A 16,445-nucleotide genomic window follows, 5' to 3' on the forward strand; every position below is an offset into this window, starting at 1 on the left:
GCATAGAGGGGGAGTATCACCTCTCTGGACTGGCTTGAGATGCATCTTTGGATGCATGACAAGGTATGGCTGGCCTTGCTGGCTGCGGTCTGGCATTGGCGGTTCATGTTCATTTCCACCTCCTGTGCTTTCAAGAAGGGAACTCCCCAGCCCGTATGTATGCTGTGGATTTCTTCTCCCAAGGTGCAGCACCCCGCATTTATCTACGTTGAACCCCATCCTATTCTCGTCTGCCCACTTTTGTAGTCTGTCTAAATCTATTTGCAGCCTCTCTCTCCCTTCAAGTGTGTCCACCTCGCCCCACATCTTAGTGTCATCAGCAGACTTGGACAGCGTGCTTTCCACCCCCTCATCTAAGTCGCTGACGAAGATGTTAAACAGTGCGGGCCCAAGGACTGAGCCCTGGGGTACCCTGCTGCTCACGTCTCGCCAGGTTGAGTACAGCCTGTCCACTACTACTCTCTGGGTGTGCCTCATCAGCTAGTTTTTTACCCATCCAACTGCGTAAGCATCAATGCCACAGTCGCTTGATTTATTGATGAGGATGGGGTGAGAGACGGTGTCAAAGGCCTTCTTAAAGTCTAGAAAGACTATGTTCATGGCGACACCATCATCCAAGGATTTTGTTACTTGGTCATAAAAGGTAGTCAGATTAGTAAGGCAGGACCTGCCTTTGATGAACCCATGCTGGTTGCCCCTGAGCATGATCTCCCTTTCAGGCCCCTCACAGATGTGCTGCTTGATGATTCTGTCCAAGATCTTCCCGAGCACCGAGGTGAGGCTTACAGGCCTGTAGTTACTTGGGTCCTCCTTCCTCCCTTTCTTAAAAATTAGGACCACATTAGCCAGTTTCCAATCCCCCAGCACCTGGCCAGATGACCATGAATGCTCATATAGTCGGGCCGAGGGCTCCATGATGACCCCTGCCAGCTCCCTCAATGGTGGAGGGCATCTGGACCTGCAGATTTAAAAATGTCTAGCCCTTCCAGAAGATCCCTAACTACATCTGCGCTAACTGAAGGTCTGATGGAGCTCTCCCCTAGATTGTCCCTACCTCTGGTAGGTGGGAAGTCCCAATCCCTATTCAAGAAAACAGAGGCAAAGAAACTGTTAAAAATATCAGCTTTCTTGTCTGGTGTAGCCACAAGATTACTGTTTGCATCTTGCAGGGGCCCTGCATTGCCTGGTGCTCTCTTCTTGCTCCCAATATACTTGAAAAAGGACTTTTTGTTGTCCTTAATCCTAGATGATAGTCTGAGTTCCATCTCTGCCTTGGCCTTCCTAACAGCCCTCCTAAACTCACTGACCGAGGAGGAGTACTCCTCCTTGGTGATAGCTCCTGCCTTCCACTGGTTGTATGCCCCCCTTTTAGTCCTCAGGCATTGCTGAATGGCCTTGCTGAGCCAAGGGGGTTTCTGAGCGCTCTTACCCCCCTTGCTTCTCTCAGGGACTGTTATCCTTTGGGCCTGGAGGATCGCCCCTTTCAGGTATGACCATCCCTCGTGGACTCCCATCTCCTCTACCTTCTGGGCCCTCAGTGCCTCCCCCACTAGTCTCCTAAACTCATTGAAGTTGGCCCTTCTGAAGTCAAGGGCTTTAGCATTGGTGTAAGCCCTTGACACCCTGTGTTGGAGAGTGAAATCCAGCAGGTGATTGCTGGATGATCACTATCGCCCAGATGGTCAAGGACCTGCAGTCCCCTCACCAGGTCATCCCTTGTGGCCAGGACCAGGTCCAGCAAGACGTTACCCCTAGTGGGGCTGTGCACTTCCCGGATAAGGTGAAGGTCCTGTAATACAGCCAGGAACCTACACGAGCGGTCAGACCTGGGTGTCTGCTCCTCCCCACAAATGTCTGGGTGGTTTAGGTCACCCATGACAATAGCATCCCTTGACCTAACTGCCTCCATAAGCTGACTGGAGAAGTCCTGGTCCAGCTCTTCCCCCTGGTTGGGTGGTCTGTAGTAAACACCCACTGTAGGGTCCCTTTCACCATGCCCCCCTTGTAGTTTGATGCACAGTATTTCTGCCTGACCCTCCTCTAACCTGAAGCTAATCCTTGATGATGTGAGGTGCTCTTTGACCGCAACCCCCCCACCTTTGCTCTCTGTCTTGTCTCTTCTATATAGGGTGTATCCCCGAATGCCCACTGCCCAGTTGCAGGTAGGGTCCCACCAAGTTTCTGTGAGCCCTACTAAGTCTGGGTTCTTACTTGCAATCAGGAGGAACAGTTCCTCCTGCTTAACTACGAGCATTAGTATAGAGGCACTTGAGGCCTCCTGAGGGTGCACGTGCCTCCCTCCCACTCCCAGGACAGTTGTGGCCCCCTACTCCCAGGACGTTGATGCTTACCTGGGCTTCCCTTTGTCTTGTCACCCTGCATGCTGGTGAAGCATCCTCTCCACTCGAAGCGGCCCCTTCCCCTGGCGAAGCTAGTTTAAAGCCCGCCATACAAGATCAGCCAACCTAGAGGAAAAGATATGTCTGCCCTTAGGGGAGAGGTGAAGCCCATCCCACCCCAGCATGCCCTCCATACAAAAACATGGGTCATTGTCAAAAAACCCAAAACCTGCCTTGTGGCTCCAGCTCCGAAGCCACCAGTTAACCACGTCAATGCAGGCCTCATGATGCCTACCCTGTCCACTTATTGGGAGAATGCAGAAAAATACCACCTGGGCTCCCATCTTCTTCAGTTGGTGTCCCAAGGCCTTGTAGTCCTCTATGATGTTATCTGGCTTGCCCTTGGATGTATCATTTGTACCCACGTGGACCACAACCAGTGGGTAGTAGTCAGAGGGCTTCATGATTTTAGGGATGGTCTCTGTGATGTTGCGAATCCTCGCCCCGAGCATGCAGCAGACCTGCCATGACCAGGGCTCCGAGCGACAGATTGGACCATCGGTTCTCCTCAGGATGGAGTCCCCGATGACCAGAACTTTACATCTCCTTCTTCTCGGGGTGTGCCTCTTCTGAGCTGGTGATGTAGGTCGAGCGGCTTCAGTTTCTCTGGGGACCTGTTCTTCTGCCTTCTCCTCCAGGGCTGCATGCCTGTTCCCGAGGGGTGTCTGGGGAGCAGGCACAGCAGTTGTACGAGCTGCCCTGGCCTTGACAGGAACCTGCTGCCACCGATTAGTTGGGCATTGTGCATGCGGGGTCACTCCGGTGGATTCCTGTCCCTGCAGAGAATGGAAATACATATCAATTTCATCCTCTGCCGCCCGGATCCACCGCAGCATGCTCACCTTGGCCTGGAGCTCTGTCACCTGCCCCTCTAGAGCCTGAAAATGCTCACAAGAGGGGCAGGCGGGGGAGTCACCAGACCTCAGTCCCAACCCCAGGGATCCCACCCAGCCACCCCCATAGCTTGGGGGGGCAGGTAGTCGCCAGGCCCCCCAAGAGCTCCGTCTGGATGGAAGCCTCAGAGGAGCCCTGGATGGGCGGCACCACTGGGGCAGGGCCCCTGGCAGCACTGCGAATCGTCACCATGGCTTGCAGATAGTTCTTACCTTTCTCCTTGTTGGTGGAGTCTCCTCCCTCCTGAGGAAGACTCTTTTACTGCCCTGCCTGCTTCTGCCTGTGCGAACGCTGGCGCAAATGCTGACGTGTCCCTACAGAGCGTGCCTGTTTGTGCTCAGCTCGGGAGCGCGGCTCCCTGCCCGGCTCAGCAAAGGCTTGATAAGAACCACAAAGCTATTACATGTTTTGCTTAATAACTTTGTGGCTTGGTCCTCATTTTATCACACCATTAATTGATTGAATGTGTGGCCATGTCACTGCCTAAGATGTGATTAACCAGTTAATCATGTCTTAGGTGCAGTATCTGTCAGGGGCCCTAATTTGTTAAAGGAAAATAATATGGAACTCTTTATTTGAGGGAACATTAAGTAATACAGTACAAGCATTGGCAACTTGTTTAATGCAAATGACAGAGCATTTAAAAGCCTCCTAAATACAGGTAAGTGTTGGGGTTTTTTTTCCTGTCTCCCATAATAATTGTTTTGGGCTTGATACTGTCAAGTCTTTATTCTAACTAGTGATAACAGTGGTGACATGTGTTACTTCAGCTTCTACACTGTCTTCGTATCATGTATCCTGGTGATGGTTAAGCAGATACTATACCCTCAAGACAGTTGTGGCCTATGTTCTTCTCATGGTTTCTCTTGAGAAATTGGCTACTGCTCATTATTTTCCAGGATCTCTCCCTCTCTCTCCCTCTCTCTCTCTCTCCATAGATATGTATCCAGAAGGCAAGATAGGTCAATTAATAGTATCATTAAGTATCTGTACTGGAAATATGCTTCTCTTTTATGCTGCATTTGGAAAATCTTTTTTTCCTTTTTAAAGTGTATCCCATTAGAACAATTTTTTTCCTACATCATATTAAAAACTAGCATGTTCCTTGCAGTTACCACACAGGAGCACCTGAAATAGTGTGCACAAATACTTTGTGCTCTCTTCTTACCTGCAGAGCACAAAGTTACTTTTTTCAGCTACCACAATGCAGCCTTTTGTGTTGGCAGCTTTTGAGGTCTCATTGCTACTTTTTATTTTTATGACACCAACATTATGGTAGGGTTGTAACAGAGCTATGAGGACAATATAATCTCTGCTTTGAGGCACTTAACGAGGCGAAAAAGGAATAGAGGCAGTTATGATCCGAATAGAGAAGGGAGAGGGCTAAAATTAAACGAAGAAACATGTTGGCATTTGAATGGTGAAGTTGAGAACAGATCTTATTAGGTGTCCATTTCTGGCCAATATGTAGAGATAAGCACGTGCACTTTTTAATAGTGACTTTAGGGATCTTGATAATGTATGCAAGACTAAACACTGCCCAGGACTTGCATATTCAGCAGGAATAAAACTATTTTAGGCTATAGTTGTTTCTAACACTTGCTACCTTTCCTTTCATCTCAAAATTACATGCTTTGAGAACAAAAGTGTTAGGGTTTTTAAAGGTCCAAAATGGTGTATATAGAGTGCTATTTAGTGAGCAAGTGCTTCAATAGCTGAGTGCCCTCCACTCAACTGAAGTTCCTAGTAGTTCAGACAGCAGTATTTTTCAACATGGAACCTATGCAGTAATTTATAAACTGCTCTACCCTCTGTGGGAAGAGGAGGTTGTAGAGCTTGGAAGTCTTCATTTCAGAAGAAAGAGAACTAGTTTTCTGGAGAGTTGGCTGGTTAGATTAATCAGAAGAGCTTTAAATTAAATATCAAAAGCGGGGGAAAAGTGCTGTAACACAGGGATGAGCAAAATACAGCCTGTGGGCTGTATCTGGCCTGCCAGTTGATCCTATCTGGTCCACTGGCCACCTGAGAAATGTGCCAGGAGAATGAGGAAGGAGGTCTGTGCACTGCACAGCTCCACTCTGCTGCAGCTGGGGTTGGACTAGGCTGCAACTTTGATACCCCTCCTAAGTTGGTGCCTAGGCTTGGTGCCCATCTCACCCACTCCTAGTTATGCTACTGGTTTATGTGGGATGTTAAAGTCAATGGTTGCAAACCATTTAGGAATGATCAAATGAGAAAAAAAGTGAAAAAATGGTATTACTTGTTTCTGAATAACTAGTAACTCACAATATGAATTTTGAATGGTTATTCATCAGTGTCCTAACAGATAAAGCCTCCAGCTGGCCCTCGTATGCCTAGATCAGGGAAAGCCACCTCTCTGCACCAATCTTTTGTGCCATCCTCCCCATGGATCTGGAAATCTGGCAGAAGGGCAGTAGCAATTGCTGCCACTGCTCCCCTGCTACCAGATTTTTGGACCTGAGGGCCACATGGCTAGGTACTGAGCATCGTGAGTTAATAGCAAGCATGATTATTTAAAGTGCGAATACATCAAGTCAGTGTACTAACATATTACTGTATGCTCTGGAAGCAGCTGTGCTAAGTGAAACTGGCATCTAAAGGCAGGAGATATGAGAATTCTTTGAAAGATGGTACATCTTAAGTGGAATGATTTTAAGGTAAATGAGAAATTTAGGAAGAGAGTGTAATGTGAAATCTTGGTACGGGGTCAGGAACAGACAGAAAAATTGTGGAAACTCTGCACAAGGCAAACAGATGATAGACTGATAAAGAAAGTCATTCTGACCTTGAGGTTTATCAGTGACTACATGGCTGGCCATTTTAAGCAGAGATCTAAGTAGGTTGGTTATAACAGAAGAATAAGCGTGATGGGAGAACATTTTTAGGGAGGAATGAAGGGTGCTTCCTGCATCTAAAAAGGTGCTTCAGGATGTGGAGGAGGTGCTTGAAGCTGAAAACAATTATGAATCAACTAAGATGAGAAGAGGCCTTTAAATAGAAAAGTATGTGTGGCAATTGGGATCTGTTTATGAACATCATATTAGACGCCCAGAATATCATCAATGAGAGGGAAAAAACCCCCACACTGACTAGAAAAAACAGCTCTGCTTTGAAGAGAAGTGGAAGCAGCCAAAAATTAACGAATGGAAAATGGATGTTTGATTGCGATGAATATGTATTAAAAGCTAGGAATTTAAAAAAAATTGGTAAAGGGAACCAAAGGATACAAAATGTCCAGCAGTGTTTAAAGATGGTATGAAAGAAGGTGATATATATGAACCTTCTTTTCCCCCTAGCCATGGTTTTTGTCTTTGGTTAGACAAAGTTGTATAATTGTCAGTAATAATACAAAGAAGACAGAAGTACACAGTGAGTATTTCTGTTCTCTGTGCGGGGTGGGTGAGGCAGAGGAGGTAGCTAGACAAAGTATTCCCATCAGATGGTGCTGTTGATGAAAACATGTTCTAACGGTAACTAATGAGATGGGAAATGACCACTGAAGATAGATACTTCAAACCAGGAGGTCTGAACAACTTTGCACCAGATGTTTTAAAAGGGCTGGTCAGAGAGTTCTCTTGGCTGTTAATGTTGATTTTTCAATAAGTCTTTGAAAACGAGACATTCCAGAGGACCAGGAAAAAGCTATTGTATTGGTGTTTAAATATATCAAATAGGTGAATGGGATAATCCAGGTAATTATAGGCCTGTCAGCCTGTTATCAGTCCTGGGCAAAATGATGCAACTGGTGTTTAAAGGCTCAGTTATTAAAGAATTAAAGAGGGGTAATGCCAATTAATATGGGGTTATACAAAATTGTTCTTGTCCAACTATCTTGGTTTGTCTTAAGGTATTTAGTTTGGTACTGCGTAGTATTTCCATTAAGAAACTATAATGTTACAAAGTCAACCAATTAAATATAGAGTTTTAGTAGAGTTCCACAGGGATTGATTTATGTGAGATTAACCTTGTAATCTTGGTTCTTACCTCCTTTCATTCTTGTTTTGTGTGCTTGTAGCTATCTCTTCTGAGTTGTATTAAAACATGATTACTTGCCTTTCTGAACAGAAACCATATGTTTACTTCTTTTGGGTGGCATCAAGCACATTTTGTATACCATAATAATAATAAAAGCAAGAATAACATATGCTCTAAATATTTTAGAAATACAATATCAGGAAGTTAGGCCAAAACTGTTTTTAAAAATGAAGCTAATTTTAGGTTAGCAAAACACATTTTTGTCATGCTCACTCTGCAAAATGTATTCATTAGAAATAACAAGAAAATGCAACCCACATTCAGTTAATAAAAAGATGTGAGGGCTAAAAATGGAAGTAAATTGAAAGGTAGGAGTATGCTTATGGCCTCACTGAATTATTTTAATTTCTTCCTATTAAAAAAAAAAAAAAAAAACCCCATGTAGCTTTAGGTAGTCATTATTAAGCCCTTTTATGGTATTATTTGAAGCATAGATTTTGAAGGGCAAGATACTGTATTTAGGTTCAACACCCACTTCTTAGCTTTTCGCACATGATAATTCTTATCAGTTTTTAATGACAATTTTCAGTGTATTAGATGATTGACATCATCATGTCAAAGTAATGAGACATACTATCATATAAAGAAACCGCAATGATGTAAAAATGATGGTAAAAACATTAATGCAAACCTAGTAGACCACATTATACAATCAGAAGGAAAGGTTGTGAACCTAAGGCAGTATTAACCGTGTGAAATAAAAGGCAAAATTGCTTCATTGTATATGCAGAGTGTGCAGTTCAGAGCACAATCCTTAGCATTAAATCTTTGTGACTACTCACTTGAATTAGGGGCAGTAGAATAGGGCAACATGAAAGAAATTGTACGCTGCTGGTCAAAGCAGCTTCTCTGAAAATGGTAAAAGCTAGACCTGGAAGTGGCTGTTTTGTAAAAATGTAGTCTGAGGGCTTTGTTGGAAGAGGCTGAAGTTGGCACAAAGTGCAGGTGCCCACTTCATCTATGGGATAGTTGATTAGCTTCAAATTAACTTTGTGCTCCAGTCTCCTTTTTAGCTTTCAGTTTTCTTCTGCAGTTATTTTAAAGCATTAATGCTAACATTCAACAGCCACTAATGCTGTGAAATTCAGCTATGCTTTGCTTCTTTAGCACAACACAGACCACAAAGCCCAAAGGCAAATGAAGGAACCAAGGCACAGACAGAGGTGTATCTCCTGGGTCTAACTCATAGCGCTTTGCAGAAAGTGCCATGAAGTAGATCAATCCTCCTGACCCAAAAGTTGTTGGTTGTTGGGTCGGGAGGGTGGGTCGTCAGGCTCCAGTTTGCAGCCCATCCAGAGAGAAGCTGCGTTTCTGCAGCCTCTTCCCCAAGCTCTGCCCCCCCGCCTCTGTTCTGTCTCAGGATGGGAGGGGGAGAAGACGGGGGGGAGGTCTGTTATGGGATTTCCCCAGCTGCACTTGCACTGGGGGCTGGGTTGAAGCCCTCCACCTTGGGGAGGCTCCAGTCCACCCACCACAACCTTCAGCATTGACTGGGCAAACACCAGGATGAGCTCCCTTCATTCCCTTTCCCCCACTCCCGTTCTGAAAACAGTGCCAGGAGCAGTGCTGGGCTGCATCAGCCAGGCCCTGCTCCACTTTGGCAGACATGGGCCTTTTTAAAATGCTCTGCAGCCATGCAGTTTTCTTTGGTCATGGCTGTAGAGCACGTCCAGAAGCCAGATTGGGTGAAAACTTTCATTTCTGTATGCACTTTAAGTGTTCTTACCTGAAATGGATCTTGCTGTGGAATGCACTACCACAGGAAATTAGATGGTTCCTATCATAAACATATCTGGAGTACTGTGTCCAGTTTTGGGATCCCCTGTACAGAAAGGACGTAGACAAATGAGAGAGAGTCTAGTGGAGGGTAGCAAAAATGGTTAGGGGACTGGGGCACATGACTTCTGAGTTGAAGCTGAGGGAATGGGGCTTATGTAGTCTGGAGAAGAGAAGACAGAGGGGATTGAATAGCAGCCTTCAACTACCTGAAGGGTGGTTTTGAAGAGGCTGGAGCTGGACTGTTCTCAGTGGTGACAGATGACAGAACAAGAAGCAATGGTCTCAAGTTGCAACAAGGGAAGTTTAGGTTAGATAGTAGGAAAAACTTTGTCACTAAGAGGGTAGCAAAAGACTGGAACAGGTTACCTAGAAAGGTTCTGGGATCTCCATCCTTGGAGTTTAAGACCCGGTTAGACAAGTCTTTGCTGGGATGATCTAGCTCAGGGGTGGCCCTGCTTTGAGCAGGGGCTTGAACTATATGACCTCCTGAGGTCCCTTCCAACCCTAATTTTCTATGATTCTGTGATAATACCTTTAGGAAATGCTGCACCACCATTCGTTTTGGTCAAACATATCCACTATAATCAAAATGGTAATTCCACAGTCTGCCTGCCCTAGTTCTAATGCCTTGGTTCCAAAAAAAAAAAAAAAAAAAAAGGATAAATTCTCCAGGCAGTTTCTATAACCTAGAATTAGAAGAGTCAGAGACTCTTTGAAGTCTCCTAAGTATTTTGCTATTGCCAGTCCCTGTCCTGTATTTCTTTAGCAAATATTATGTTTGATGTTTAATAGAATTTTTGCATTAAAAGTAGTGTATCATTAATCTTTTTTAAGCAAACAATTTTTCTAAGCAATGCATAGTCTGTGATTTTTTCAGATAAGTCAGTTGCTAAACTAATAATTTTATCCTATAGCATTTAATCTTTTTATTGAAGTAGAAACATATTCATTATAATATGAACCAATCTATCACCTCAGAAATGATCAGAATAAATTATGCTCATTGCATACCACCCATGCTTAAATCAAGTGTTTGGTTGCATTTTATATAAGTTCCTAGCCGTAATTTTTCTCAGTGTCTATTATAAAAAGACTTTTCATGTATTATAATGTATTAATATTTTATTTTATTTTCTAGGACTATCATGAAAGAGAGTGGTTTTGCAAGGTATCTTCACTCAGCTGTTCTCATCAGTGGAGCTATGCTCATTTTTGGAGGAAACACCCACAATGACACTTCTTTGAGTAATGGCGCAAAGTGCTTTTCTGCTGACTTTCTGGCATATGACATAGGTAAGCACTCTACCTAAGAGTGTTTGATCAATTGAGGTTTAAACTTCACAGACTTGATTTATGAAGCAGAATGGATATCTTCATTAAGAATCTCAACAACAAAAACATTTGAAAAATGAAATTTAAAAGTTTTTCTTATCATGTGTGATGAAACTCATTTGTTTTTTTGCAGTGACACTTCTGTCCCTTCCTTGTTTAAAGTACAAGCTAAAGATTAGGTAAAATGGAAAGAGAGAGATTTGTTTTCTCTTGATGAAGAAAAAGATTGTTTTCTCTTGATGACATAATCAGTCCTTTCACTCCTCCACTGCCTCGTCCCGCCCACCCTGAAAATGTTGTAAATCACAATATAGTATCTTTTTCATCTTAAGATCTTTATTTAGACATTTTCTTAAATTACTCTTTTCCAATAGTTATTACATTAGGATTTAAATGCAACCTGACAATCAGGGAATTTAGGTGGTAATGAAACATTGTTATTTGGTAAGGTAGTGTTAACTTACTTGCCATGTTAAAAGTCCATAAACATAAGAAATGAAGGATGTTCTAATAATTTTAAATAATACATCTTTTGTTTCAAATAATGTTTAAAAATGGCTTTGAAAGTTTTGGAAGTGTTGTGGCCAAATTAAAGGGTGCAGGCAGTGTTAGCATTACTACTTTATCTAACCTCTCCTCCATACTAAAGCCCTTCTATAACACAAGTATGTTTGAAAATGTACCTTTTGAGAAGTTTTGTTTGTGTACATCTTTATTTAAGATTACACAGAAAACATAATTTTTAGTGGGCATGAAATATGCAGAATGCTAACAGACTATTTGTGATGCACTTAAATCTCAAGTAAAATCTTAAATTGCTGAAAGAAGATATTTTTTCTGTTAAAAAAAGTTAAACTAAGGACCCAGTCATGTTGAACACCTTTAATTTCTTGGTTTTCAGTGGCACTTGATATCTCTCTCATATTCATCGGTTGCTCTTTTTTTTCTATATGAAAACCTATGTACTGCAGCATGTTAAAATATTTTCTTAACTAGATCAGCTGCTTGTTTCTTGAGGTGCACAGTCTTTTTCAGAAGACACACAAGCCAGACCAAATTAATGAAAAGGAACTGTTCTTCTTGGGCAATGTTTCCCCTTTGTCTTCAAGATTTCAGAAATCTCATTTTCAGTAGGACATTCAGGCTTTTAATTAATTTGTGTGGAAATGACCATAAAAAGAAGTCACGTTATCGAGTAAATCTACTATCACAATTGTTTCAGTCGTAGCACTTTTAGAGCTGGAAAGAGTGGAATTTATGCGTGTTTTATTATATAACTAGAATGAACACAGTGACTGCTATAATTTCATTTATTTTCAAGAAAAAAGGAAGATATTAGACCTTAACTTTTGGTGTAGTGTGATGGATTTATGCTGCACTGCTGTCACATTCTGGACCATCAAGCCAGCTTAACTAGTCTGGCAAAGACCATCCTAGGCTGCAGATTAACAGTAGTGGAGGTTAGGGGGAAGTTAGCTTGCTTTAAAAATGGTTGGGTTCAAACCTTACACTTGGATCCTTAGTTAGGTTGATTTAAATGTGAACTGTACAAAAATTTCAGGAAGGCTAGATCAATACAAAAATGTGTGACCAGATCTAAGTTAACCCCACCTCCAAGGCAGTCTAACTTAGATCAGGTTGGCCATTTTTGTGGAATCAGTGACTGAAATTATGGCTGAAAATATAATCTCAGTAACATATGAATCTCTAATTTACAGTTTCAATTTATAGTTCAGTATCTCGGGGCCTTGTTACACCTTACTCTGTGAGCTGCACAGATTTTGATCATTGTTAGTGCTAGCTTGGAAATTGGAGCAGTCGCACTTTTAGTCTAGAAATCTTCTCTGACTGTCCCCCACTTGCACAGCCGTGACTTGCCACTAGAGGTCTGGCGAGCAGGGGCAGGACTAGGGGGCTATAGCTGTGAGTTGCCACTAGAGGGCTGGTGAGCCAGGACAGGCATCTACCCCTGCTCTACAGCTAGGGGTGTGAGAGTCCTGGGATATTGGAGGACTTCAGTTTAGGTGACACGCCTATGGAGAATGGCCAGACCTTAATGGAGCAGAAACTGGTGTAGTGCGGACCAGAGAGAATCCTGCCCTGGAGTGGCTTCACTTTGAGTACTTAAAGTGCACTACTTAATGAGTGCTTAAAGCCACTTTATTGTGTTAATGTGTGGACAGTCCAGAGGTTAAGAGCTCCAGGAGCTTCCCAAAATTACTGTGTAACAAGGCCCTCAGTGGGTGTCATAATGTGCTGCTTCTAGCACCATGGGGGGCTTGTTCTCTCATTGGCCTCAAAGGAAACACAGGATTTCTGAGTGTTTGAAAGATTTATATATTGCAGAAATTTGAACTGGGAAACAGTTTGAGTGTAAAGCCTCATTTTCAAGGAAAATGTCCTTGACTGTATGGTTCTTTTACTTAGGTTAAACAGTGTCTATTAATCCATTTGCAGAAGAGGTTGGTATTGATTAGTTTTAAGTGTTTCCCTTCTCTTGTTCTCTTGGTCGAAAGGATGAAAGCTTAATTTTGCATATAAAATCCTGTCTTGTATTTGCTGCCCTGATACAGATGCACGCACTTACACTGTGCTTTATTAGCTTTTATTTTTTCCATTAGAGAACTAATGAGAAGGTTTTAAGGTTCTGAACTGTATCCTGGCTCAGCTCATCTTTTGCTTTGAGAAGGTTGTGATAATCTTTGATTTATGACGAAAGTAACCTTTCTGTTCCGAGTAATTTGCCAGGACCTGGCCTAGTAGTAAACCTAAAAATGTAAGGCAAACAAATGTTTCTCTGAAGTAGTTGCATGTAAATTGTCAGGCTCATGTCAGATTTAGGTTTGGCGGGATTTCGAGCAGTAATACATTTTAATTCACTGTTAAAGTACTTGTCCAAATTGTCCCCGAGTTCAAAACAGGAGGTTAAATGTGTGTGCACCTATGTCAGACATAACATTCATATTTTTCATACAGTGCTTTGTTTAAGAATGGTAATTAGAATACAAGGCTGTTTCAAGCTGTACCTCAAGTATTCAGGAGCGAAAATGGGACCATGTGTGTTTATTACAGCAAGAAAGCTGGCATGTGAATATGCAATTTCCAGGGTTAGATGGGAAAGAAGGTTCTGACTCTCCTGATCATTATCCTCAAATTGGTGAGGTTTTAAGCCTTTTAATAGACCTGTAGGTTGCGTCTCAAATGGAGAGTGAGGAAGAACAGTATCTTGCTTAACCACAGTTGTCAGAGCTACTTGATATTGATTAGTAGTAACACTTTTCTAGAAGACATTCTTTACGGGTTAGCCTAGAGAAAAGGATAGTGGTTTGGCTGGAAAAAGTCGGAAGAAATGTACTGCTAAGGAGTTTAAAAATGTAATAGTATGACATTCAAAATGTATATCAAGGTAAATTTGTTAGCTGTCTTCTATCCAACGTGCACCTGATCACCCTACCTCTTTCCCAGTAACTGATGCTTATAGGTAGGGACCTACCAAAATCAAGGAGGCAGGTGGCCAGTTTCCTAGGCAGATAGTGGGGCTGGCCACCCATTTTCATGGGCTTATCATGGCAGGGTCTTCCCCCCCACCCACATACACTCTTCTTACTGGCCAAGGGGCCCTGGTGGCCCTGCCTCCATGCTGCTGATTGATTGAGAAGGCTGTCCATCATGCAGCTCCACCCCTCGCTACTGATTGGTGGAGAGGGGTGGGGCTGCATAATAGGCAGCCCTCAGCCAATCAGCAGTGATGTGTGGGGGCTGCAGCCATCTTGGCTGCTCCCCTTAGTTCCAGCAGCCCCCACCCTTCCCCCTGGTAGGCTGTGTAGCCAGGCTGCAGTGCCTTTAAGAACTCCCATTGGGGAACCAGCATTTTATTTTTAGTAATTTTTTTGTGCATTTTGTGGACATTGATTTCATGGACAAAGCCTGATTTTGTGATCTTTATGAAACTGCAAATTGAGTAGGTCCCTATTTGTAGGCTCTGGTATCTGAGGCAGATTTGTATATGGGGCTCAGTATGGTCTTGTAAAAAAAAATAAGTCCTGGTGAATAGGAAGTGTGAGTCTTATACCAGTAAGGGATAAATCTGTTAGGAAATCCAAGCCAGTAGTATACCACAGGACCAATTTGTTAAGTTTAAGCAATATTCCCATGAAGTATATAATAAAATTGGGTATGCTTTCCTGTTTAGTTTCAGGGACATTTTCTCATTTATGTCTGTGCACAGAAGGTAGGAACTTGTTAATTAAAGTTGCAGAAAAATGTTGGTGGAGGACTGGAAATTATACAAGAATTATTGGCTGGCTTTGAGAACCAGTTATAGAAATAGGATGAAATTTAATAATATAAATTGCAAGATTTACGGTTTTATAAGAAATTTTGGCATACAGTGGAGGCTTATGACATGGAAAAGACAGAGGTCTAGAAAAACTTAGTTGCATTACTTAATCATAAGATGATTGCGAGCCACCAATGTGATGTAGCCATGAAAAAGCCAATGTAATCCTAGGATGTACCAAAGAAGGTATTCTCATACAGATAAGGAAATATTAGTATCATTGCACAGAGCCCTGTTAGACCTCATTTGGAACTGAACACAATTCTCTGGTTAATCATGTTGAAGAAAAATGACTTCAAAATGAGACAGGTGCAGAGAAGGGCAGCTAGGATGATCAGGGGAATGGAAAGCCGGTTTTATGAAAAGACATTAAAAGAACTTGGTTTATTTAATCTAGCAGAATGTAGCTTGAGAGGAAATGTGATTCTTGTGTATAAATATGTTATTGAGGTAAATATCGCTGGGGGAGAAAAGATACTTAAGTTGGAGGACAATGTGAGCAAAAGAACAACTGGGTAAAAACTATACATCAGAGGTGTAAAATTGTGGAACAGTCTTCCAGTATTGAGGGCATACGTTTTAGCTAGTTTTCAGAGAGCACTGGATAAGTTTCTGACGGGGATTATATGGTATGGTTACCTACAACAGCAGGGGAATTGACTTAGTAATCCAGGAGGTCTCTTTCAGTCCTGTTTGTGTTCATAATAACCTTGCTATTTGCTCTAATTATGGTACAATTTTATATATATTTAAAAAATATTATCTTTGTCCAAACCTCTGGTGCATTTATACCAAGAAAAAGTGAAGTCAAATTGTAAGCACTAGTGGGTCAACCAAAGGCTATAAAAAAGGTACCACCCAAATTTACAACTACTGTCTTAAAATTTAGGGTTATAGGAAGCCTGCTGTTTTAGTCAGCCATATCAGCTGATCATAATTTTTTCATATGCCCATCTTATAGAAGACTTCCATGAACTCATTATGCTGCATCTGGAAACCATTTGGCTTTTTTTGCTGCTATTGTACACATGAAAAAGCTGTTCTAGAAGGTAACACCTCTCTCAATTAGAACAGGGATCAGCAACGTGCAGCTCGTGGGCTGGATCCAGTCGGCAGAACCTTAAGTACTTTGCCCATGCCTGTGTTGGGGCTGGGCAGTGAGGAACTGTGCCTACACCATAGCTGCAGGCCAGAGATGCGTTGGCAGGGAAAATCTTTCAAGAAAACCATCATGGTGGTGGCAATGGCAGCTATACTGGAATGCTGGCCTGTCTTGGACCTAATCCAGGTTGTTTCCACTCACAGCTCTACAGGAAGGAAAAAAGTTGCCTACAACTGGGTTAGAAATGTTCTTCTAATTTCCAGTCTAAATTTAATCCTGGCAAGTTTCTACAAATTGTTCTTTAGCTTGGTGTCCATGTATTTATACAGAGGAAATATAGATTTAGAGGTAACGCTTTTAGGTGAAATCCAATGCCATCCTTAAAAATAGTCTTGCCCACCACTTTCATGGAAATTTATGAATAAATATACAGATTTTGCAATAGTATCAGAGAACTAACAAATCTAGATCCTGTCAGAGCAAATGGGGGAGATGACTTGCAGACACGATCTGCTAATATCTCCTAAATATTATAAATGGATCC

At 42.4% G+C, this 16,445-nt stretch overlaps 1 protein-coding gene across 4 annotated transcripts in view; it reads left to right on the plus strand.

Moving 5' to 3' along the window:
• ATRNL1 (attractin like 1) overlaps nt 1–16,445 on the plus strand; it is a 1,264,546-nt gene that overhangs the window by 240,784 nt on the left and 1,007,317 nt on the right. For 3 of the 4 annotated variants that reach the window (XM_019502885.1, XM_019502884.1, XM_019502883.1), the window contains exon 10: nt 10,267–10,421. In XM_019502885.1, the coding sequence (XP_019358430.1) occupies nt 10,267–10,421 (155 nt within the window). Of the gene's footprint in view, nt 1–10,266; nt 10,422–10,593; nt 10,758–16,445 lie in introns of those variants that run through there. The other variant, XM_019502887.1, reaches the window with a different exon arrangement.

Source organism: Gavialis gangeticus, unplaced genomic scaffold (assembly GCF_001723915.1).
Source record: "Gavialis gangeticus isolate Ggan-Ray unplaced genomic scaffold, GavGan_comp1, whole genome shotgun sequence".
Lineage (NCBI taxonomy): Eukaryota > Metazoa > Chordata > Crocodylia > Gavialidae > Gavialis > Gavialis gangeticus.